Source organism: Falco cherrug, chromosome 5 (assembly GCF_023634085.1).
Source record: "Falco cherrug isolate bFalChe1 chromosome 5, bFalChe1.pri, whole genome shotgun sequence".
NCBI lineage: Eukaryota > Metazoa > Chordata > Aves > Falconiformes > Falconidae > Falco > Falco cherrug.
The window spans coordinates 36756641-36764976 of NC_073701.1; the positions used below are offsets into that span (position 1 = coordinate 36756641).

General features: G+C 60.5%; 1 protein-coding gene across 4 annotated transcripts; it reads left to right on the forward strand.

The window, feature by feature from the left end:
* Positions 1–373: 373 nt before the first annotated feature.
* CCDC134 (coiled-coil domain containing 134) lies at positions 374–8259 on the forward strand. Of its 4 annotated transcripts, none has more exons than XM_055712576.1 (8): positions 374–509; positions 3716–3845; positions 4571–4688; positions 5542–5663; positions 5906–5990; positions 6246–6415; positions 6663–6734; positions 7118–8259. In XM_055712576.1, the coding sequence occupies exons 3-8, from the start codon at positions 4586–4588 to the stop codon at positions 7241–7243; spliced, it is 678 nt and encodes a 225-aa protein (XP_055568551.1). In that variant the 5' UTR covers positions 374–509; positions 3716–3845; positions 4571–4585; the 3' UTR covers positions 7244–8259. The 4 variants fall into 4 exon arrangements, with proteins under 4 accessions (XP_055568551.1, XP_055568552.1, XP_055568549.1 ...); XM_055712577.1 differs by having other exon boundaries at positions 6246–6482; positions 7118–7255; XM_055712574.1 differs by having other exon boundaries at positions 375–509; positions 6246–6427.
* Positions 8260–8336: the final 77 nt, after the last annotated feature.

An 8336-nucleotide genomic window follows, 5' to 3' on the forward strand; every position in this document is an offset into this window, starting at 1 on the left:
AGTTACCAAGATACCGAACTGCCTGGTGGAAACAGCGTGGCAGAGGGGTGGCGGGTGTGACGGAGGCGCTGGGCTCACCTGCCTCGGTGTAGCTGGCGGTGCTGCGGGCTGGCCCCCTCCTCCGGGCCGGCGGGGGTGTCCGAGACACAGCCAGGAGCCCTGGGGAAGCAGATGCGCTGCTCGTCCCGCTGGGAAGAGGAGACTTCTCCCAGGTCACGGACGGTCCCTCAGGCTGCCTGTTGCCTCCAAGCCCTGCAAGCGCCCCGCTCCCGCTGGGGCCGTAACTAACGAGGCTCCTTCCCCGGCGGACCGGCAACGGGAGCGGCCGCGGGGGGGCGCGGGGCCCGGCTGCCCCCCGCCCCGGCGGGGCCGGTGCGGGACCGGGGCCGGTGGCGGGGCGGGGCGGGAGCTCAGGAAGTGACACGGCGGGGCGGGGCGGCGGCAGCGGCATGGCAGCGCGGCGGCCGTGAGCGCCGATCCCGGTACCGGCCCCGGTTCCCGGCCTGCAGGTGAGGGGACGCGGCCGCGCCGCCCCGCCCGGCGGGGGAGGGCCGGGGGGAGCTGGGAGCCCTCCCCTCCCCTTCCCGGTGGGGCTCAGCGGGACCGGCGCGGGCTGCCCGGCCACGGCGGGGCGGGAGGGAAGGGCGGAGATGGGGCAGCCCGCGGCACGGGCGGGCGGGGCGGGGGTGGCCGCTGCCGGAGGGAGCCCCGGGCGGGAGGGGAGCCGTGCAGCCGGGGCGGCCCCGGGGACCCTCGGTGCAGCGGCTTTGCCCTTGCCCGAAGGGCTCTGCTACCGCCGCCGGCTCCCCCCTCTCCGCCCTCGCCGGAGCCCCGCGCAGGGGCTGTGCGAGGAGCCCACCGCCGGCAGCACCGGGGGAGCCGGCCCACCCCGCCCGCCGGTTCCCATCCGCTCCGTGCCGCCTGCTGCGGCCCCTTGGCGCGGCCCCGGGTGGGCTTCCCACGGCGCGGCCAGCCTGGGCTCGGCTGATCCGATTTCCACGCCTCCGTCCCCGTGTGATTGCCGCTGCTTTCAGCGGTGCTTGAAAGGGGACCGCGGCCGCCCGGGCCCCTCGGGGTGCTGCTGAGCCCCTCCAGCGGGACGGGAGGCACGGAGGCGGGCTGGGACGGATCCGCTCCTGGTGGAAATCGCAGCAGCTCGCTGGCTTCGGCCGGGGCTGCCTGATCCCGGCTGGCGGCCATCCCTGTGATGCACAAGTGCAGGGTTTGGTGGTTAAGGGACTTTGGAGGCAAGCAGGTGTAAAGGGCCGTCGTGTTATGGAAGCAGCTGGTCCTGTAAGCCCTGGAGAGGAACATCCTAGCAGAACTCTGAGCAGCTTGTGTTTCACATCCAGAGCTTTTGGTTCGGCTGTGACAAGAGATTAATTCTCATCTGGTTGACGGAGGAGCGGCTTGGAGATGAATTTGTGGGGCGGGGAGTTTTCATTCCTTGTTTTGCCACGGTGTGCTCCAGGGGCAAGCTGGCTTATGATGCTTTTCCCCCTGCGTTTCAGTGCCCTGCAAAGGGGATCGGGGGGATGCTGCAAAAGTCCCTCCTGGGAACCGAAGTGTGCCAGCGTGGCTCTCCCTTGCGAGCTCATTAAGTGAATAAATCCCAGGGATGCTCAGTTCAGATGGGGCTCCTGCAGGAGAATTTATAAAGTCATTAAAAACACGTTAATGGAAAGTACTAACCATCTATAACACAGCGTCTGTTGTCATGTCTTTGGAAAAACACGTCTAAATTAAGAGGATGGGAGACAGCGAGACAGACTGGTGGGCTTTCTGCTGAAACAACCAGCTGGCCGGGGCTGTGAGGGTATATTGATGGAAACTCCTTCCCATCTGTAGCATCAGGCTAGACGCTGGCTCCCTGGGCTGCTCTGGGAGCACTGGGCAGGGCCAGCTTTAGCAGGGATCTCTTCAGGGAAGAGCAAGAGGGAAGCGTGGAGCAGATTTATGGTGTTTCTGTCTCATCTCATCCCTCAGCAGGTGGGAAGACATGAGGGAGGGTTCATGGGGAAAGCATGGAGGAACATCTTCAAGAAGTTTTGGCATCCTCGTGCTTACGCAGTCCAGCCTGGAGAGGAGGGAATGTTCTCTGTTATTAAAATGGGGTGAAATGGGCAGGACAGCAAAGGGAAACTGAAGCTGGTGCCACATGGCACGAGCAGCCTCACTTTCCCTGCAGGTGTGGGCAACAACTGGATCCTGCTTCGTTTTCACTGGGGTGTTTCAGCCCTGATGGACTATGGCAGTCAGTAGCTTTGGTGTGAGAATAGTATCAGCAGGGAAGGGGTCAGATGAAAAGGTGATGGGCTTCTGATATGGTGTGGTCTTCCAGTCCTCCTCTTCCAGCCTTGTTCTGTGACACAATCTGTAGGGCTGCTGCAGGAGGATTTGTAAAGTCATTAAAAACATTTTCATTGAAAACACTAACCATCTATACTGTAGCACCTGATGTCATGTTTCTGGAAAAGCCTGTCTCTGTTCCGAGACCCAGAGGCAGCCAGGCAGGCTGGTGGGCTTTCTGCTGCAGTAACCAGCTGGTCAGCAACCACCTCGGCTGAGAGCCATGCTTTGCTCTTCTGCTGCCTGAGCAGGGGTTTTTGCAGCTCAACACCTTCTTCCTCGGAGCGGCCTCAGGGCCTCCTCTGGCCACCTGTCTCCCACGTTGGAAGGGGTGGATGTGGGAGCCCTGCCCAGGCGCTGGGACTGCTGCAGGCAGCGGTTTTGCTGTTTGCTGAAAGCCTGGTCTGGAGGCCACCAGCTGCCTCCAAGGTCTCTCTCTGGTTCTCCACGAGCATGGCAAATAGCCAGCCTGGTCCTTATGGCTGTGTGTCTGATCTGAGGGGCAGTCACATTTTGTGCTTTCGAGTTGCTGCTTTTACTCCTCCCCAAGAGCCTGGAGAGAGTGAGCAGCTGGGGGGGCTCTGCAGAGGGAGGACCCATACCCCATCACTAGGCTAGGCCTCAGGCCCTTGGGTCGTGGTTTTTGGCAGGGTGAAGCAACCTGTTGGAAGCCAACCAGGCTGGTGGGTCCAGCAGAGCATCTGTTTGCCCAGACTGGAGTACTTCACCTTACATCCTCGGCTTGTTGGTGTGCTTTGTGGCCTTCACGGTGGCTGGAATATGCCTGAAGCCTCACACCACAGCGGGCAGGGGGGACAGACCCCAGGCCTGGCGTGGGAGGCTTGTGCTGCCATCCTGGCTCTGCATCACATCCAAAACACGTGATGCTGAGCCCACACCTGTGGACAGCTGTATCTTCCTCTGCAACGCAGATTGTAGTTACACTGATCTGTTCCTTTCCAGGAGTGCTGCCTTTTGCAAAGCACAATAGCAAAATAATGCAGAGGGTTTCTTGTGTTCGACGCCGTTTCCCTGGCTGTGCTGCGAAGGCGCTTGGCTCAGCCTCGCCGGGAGGTGCCTGGTGGGAGCTGCCGCTGCTCCTCGCTGGGCTGGAAGAGCTGCCAGTGCTGCCTGCTTTGCCTTGCTCCTGGGCCCGAGGTTGAACAACCCGTATTTGTTTAAAAAAGAAAAACAAGAGGAAAAGAAAGTATCTAGATTTGTTGCAAAGAAGGGATTTGTTTCTGTCCCAGTGTTAGGGCATCACAGAGACAGGTTCAGCTGGGCAGGCGAGCTCGGGCTTGGGAGGGGAGAGGGGTGGCAGGGTGAGGGCAGCTGTCATGGCCTTACACACCTGCCTTTCCCTCAGGAGCACGAGGCAGGTCAAGGGATGCCTCTGAAGGAGCTGCTGCTTCTGTAATTGCTGGTGGCCACTGCTCGCCTCTGCAGAAACCTCATCCCTGTGGACAGGCTGCCTCAAGTCCTGCCTGGAGGCTGAGGTATCGCTCTCCTTTTCAAGGTCTAAGCTGTCTCAGGGACCAGGGTCCTCATTCTCAAGGACCTTCTCCTCTAGCCTCTCTTCTGCAAGCTTTCTCTCTCTGACAGGCTCTTGTGGCCCAGAGCAGCGGAGAGGGACGTGCCTGGGGCAAAGGGTGGGAGTTACCAGGTCACCCAACTGCTGCTTTTCTGCATGGGGCCCGCAGCTGGCACCTGGCTTGTAGCGAGGGGAAGGGTGCAGGTACCAGCACCCCAAGAGGTGAAGTGAGATGGCTAAGCTGGTCAGGCCTGGTGCTTGAAGGAGAGGTGGACTTCAGCCCCTTGGTGATCCTCCTCCTCCCTTTGGCCCTGCTGCTTTGGTGACTGGGCTGCTCTAACTCGCAAACCCAGCAAAAAGGTAGCTGTTATTTTTGGGAGAAGGGGTAGGACTTAATTTTTCTGCTGGGTCAGTGCTTAGTCAGATCCCTGGGGGCCCAGCCGGCAGCAGAGGCAGGTAGAGAGGAGGGGGAGACCGGGGCTTCCCCTGTAGGGGAGGGCGGGCTGGCTGCAGCATCACCCCGCGGGCCTGCTCTGGCCACTGTCTCTCTCAAACCCCTTGTGGGGGCAAGGGAGAGGCAGGCCAGGACCCTGGTGCTAAGGGCAATGTGGTCCTGAGAGGCTCGTGTGACTTCTCCCTTTGGTAAGTCTCCTCACTGGTCATTGATTTTGTTGGTCCATTTTGTTCCAGGCTGCAGCGGCTGACATGGATTTTCTCTTCATCTGCCCCTTTGTGCTGCCACTGCTGCTGTCCCGGGGCAGCTTCGCAGACCTGGAGAAACAGAGGGTGGACTCTGGCTTGGAAATCTGTATCCTCTGCAGCCTGCCCCTCGTGCCCTGCATACGTGCTCGTGCCTGCTGAGGCCAGAGGGAGCTTGTGCACAGGGAAGGAAAGGGTCGGAGACCATGGAAAGAGGCACAGGGGAATGGAAGAGAGAGGACCCAGAACTGCTGGGCAGTTGCCTCTTTGCCCTTCTGTGGAAGAGCTTTAGCTGAGCTCCTGAGTTTACTAACCAAGCGCCTGGCTCAGGGCAGAAGCAGAGATGAGTTTTTTGGTGGTGCCTGGTGTTCCCCTGAGCGCAGCACTTTTCCTTTCTGCTCCAGCATGCTGGGCACATTTCCCAGTCCGTGCTTGGGAGCAGTGCAGCCAGGCAGCTGGCAGAGCATGCCTGCGGGTCTCAGTGCTTTGGGGTCACTGGCTGGGATGACGGAACAGGGCTCCTGGGTTTGTGACACTTGGTCTCCTCTGTGCCGTGAGCGTTATTGCCTATTAGGAGGTGGGATAATGCAGGCTCTTCTTAGCACACAGCAACATCCCTTGGAGAACAGGCAAAGTACGAAAAGATATTAAATGTGTGTGCTTATGGAGACATGTATGGGGAAGGTGGGAGTTTGTGGTCCTCCCCCAGCCCATCATCCAGAGCAGGAGCTGGCAAGTAGGAAGCTCCCCAATGAGTGCCCAGCGTTAAGTGCCCCGCTGGGGTGTCTGGGCAAAGGGGCTCACTGGAAACCATAGTTTCATCCTGGCTTAGGTACTGCCCCCCAGCCCTCAGGCACCCCGTGGAGAACCTGGGGGGGCTGGGATGGTGCTGGGTGCTCAGTGGAGGGGGCGAGCTGGAGCATGGTGGGATCATGCTGGCAGTGCCCTTGACTGTGGTGCAGATAAGAAGCTGTTTGAGGTAAAGCGCAAGGACCAGATGAACGCACTGAAGAACCTGATTGAGCTCAATGACGTCAACCAGCAGTACAAAATCATTGACATCATGCTCAAGGGACTCTTCAAAGTGAGCCGCAGTGCTGGATGCTCTCTGGGCTCAGTGTGCTGTGGGGCCATGGAGGGTGGGCAGGAAAAGCAGGGAGAGCCAGGGAGCCTCCGTGGGTTCAAAGGGAAGAGATGGGTGGGCAGGTGGGCTCTAGGACCTGAAGGGAGGATTCCATGGGGCTTCCAAGCGAAGTGGCTGGAGCAGCACCTCTGGGGTACAGGTAAGGGCTGGCTGGCTGGGTCAGTAATGAAGGGCTCTGGCAGGTGCTGGAGGACTCCCGGGCTGTGCTCATCGCCGCTGATGTACCTCCCGACGGGCCTTTCCCTCAGGATGAGAAGATAAAGGATGGTAGGTCCTCTCCAGTCCTTGCCCCACTCCCTTTTCTAGTGCTCTGGTGCATTGCTGACATTCTTTCTGGGACCCCTGTGTACCCGACCAGACCTGGACTGGTACGTCTCTCTCAGGCCCCTCTTGCTGTCTCTCTGACCAGTTCATATGGGGGAACCTGCCCACTTGCCCTCAGCTTCCCCATCTCCCAGCGGGGATGTAGGCACCAGCAGGACAGGGCATGTGTGCTGATGGCGCTGGTGGCTGTCCCCACAGCGTACTCCCACGTGGTGGAGAACACCGCCTTCTTCGGGGACGTCGTCCTGCGCTTCCCCAAGATCGTGCACCACTACTTCGACCGCAACTCCAACTGGAACAGCCTCATCCGCTGGGGCATCGGCTTCTGCAACCTGACGGGCGTGTTTGAACAGGGACCCCACTCCCAGGTCCTGGGGCTGGTACGGCTCCTGGTCCCCCCCTGCCGCATCCCCTCTCTGCTGCTGGGGCTGTGGGGTGAGGTTTTTGGGGTAAAAGGAGGGCAGGGGGAGTGTACTCCATGTCTGATGGTTGTCCTTGGGCTGAGGGATGGGGGAAGAGCATGGAGGGGGCTGGTGGGGAGGAGGGGACCCTGGTTGCAGGGGGGTGTGGGTGGGAGGTACCACTCCCCGATGCGGTCTCCGCTTTGCTCTGCAGATGGCTCAGGAGCTGGGAATCAGTGAGAAATCGCCTGATTACCGTAATCCCTTTAAAACGGACCACTCTGAGGTAAGACAGCAATGCCACTGGCTTGCCCCATGGGCTTGCCTGGTCACATCACAACTCCAGGCAGCTGGCTGGGGAAGGGAACGGGTGGTTTGGTGGGGAATGACCAAAAAACCCCGGCATGGAAGAAGTGTGACTGAAACACGCACGTCAAATTTCCCAGCTGGGCTGCAGCTGGCTTTGGGCATCTGGTGCCATCTCCCCACTGCTATGGCCATCATGCCCAAGGGGGACATCAGGACCCCATTTGCTTTGTGCTGTGTCTGACCTCAAACCCCCTGGCACCGTGGGGCTCGTGTGTTAGCTTCGGTGGGTTTGCTGGGGGGTTGTGCCTCTGGGAGGCTGTGGGCACTCCCCCATGATGACCCCCCGCTGTCACCCCACAGTTTTTCCCCAGTGCGGACACCTTCCAGAAGGCGCTACGGGAGGAGGAGAAGCGGAGGAAGAAGGAGGAGAAGCGGAAGGAGATCCGCAAGGGCCCACGCATCTCCCGCTCGCAGTCGGAGCTGTAGCACACGGGGGCTTGCACCTCGTGGTGGGGGCGATGCCACTGGGATGTGGAGCGGCGTGCTCCCTCTTGGCAGCCTCGAGCTGGTGCCCGGCGGTCCCCTTTCCGTTTGTGCCGTGGGTTTTATTTTGTTGCCTTTCCCTTTCGTTTGGCGGGGGCCGAGTGGTGGTGCTGGCGGGTTGCCCCAGTGGGGCTGAAGCAGGGTACCCCTTCCCCAGAGCCAAAGCACAGTGGGAAGGCAGCGGGGCCATGCCGTGGGCTCACGGGGTGCTGCTGCCTGTGGGGAAGTAGGGCAAGGGGGACATGGTGCACCTGAGCCCTGTGGGGAGCCCAGGGACCCCTCCCCGCCTCAGCACGCCCCGCGCTGAATGTGCCTCCTCCGTCGTGGGTGGGCTGGGGAATGCGTCATGCCAAACAGCCTCATAAGCAATGCTGCTTCTCTCCGTTTTGGGATTTTTGTTGTTAAACCGGTGATCTCATTGGCACCCCCCACCTGGTTATACCTGGTCTGCCCAGCCGCTACCTCTGCCAGCTCAGCTCTCCACTCTTCCCAGCAGCTGTTTTACCGCATTTCATCAGCCAGCCGTAGCTGAGAAGGCCAACGGCATCCCACCCTCCCACGTGGCTACTGCAGGGCATCCCAGCAGGGAGGCGAACATGCGGTGAATTTTTGGGAAGGTGGGATTTCAGTTCTTGGTCCTCTTTGCAGCTGGCAGATGCCTGTAGCGCAAGCCGAAGGTGCTGGGGAGCCCGCCCTGAGCCCCGAGCCCTGCGTCCCGCTCCTGGCCTCGCCAGCGGCGCGGCCACCAGCATCGTCCATGGCCGCTGGTGGCTCTTGCAGAGGAACCGTCCCTGAGCAGCAGGTGCGCCGTGCCGGGCTGGGGGCACCGTGGCCGTGGGGAAAGGGGAAATGTCCAGGATTTATAACCACGGAGCCGGGTCCGTCTGGTGGGGGGTGGCAATGGGTGCGTGTTTTGTTTTTTCTTGAATAAAATTAACTTTTTTTTTTTTTTTTTTTTTTTTTTTTTAAGTAAAAGAAGCCCGCTCTTGCTCCCGTTACTGGTGGGCGTCGGGTCTGGCGCCTCCGGGGGTGAGGG

What these genes read in the sequence shown, in the direction of transcription:
- CCDC134 (XM_055712574.1), top strand. Translation starts at nt 4,586, where the DNA reads ATGGATTTTCTCTTCATCTGCCCCTTTGTGCTGCCACTGCTGCTGTCC. An exon ending in GGACTCTGGCTTGGAAATCT is followed by an intron (nt 4,689 to 5,541) that starts GTATCCTCTGCA and finishes ACTGTGGTGCAG; the next exon opens with ATAAGAAGCTGTTTGAGGTA. An exon ending in TGCTCAAGGGACTCTTCAAA is followed by an intron (nt 5,664 to 5,905) that starts GTGAGCCGCAGT and finishes GGGCTCTGGCAG; the next exon opens with GTGCTGGAGGACTCCCGGGC.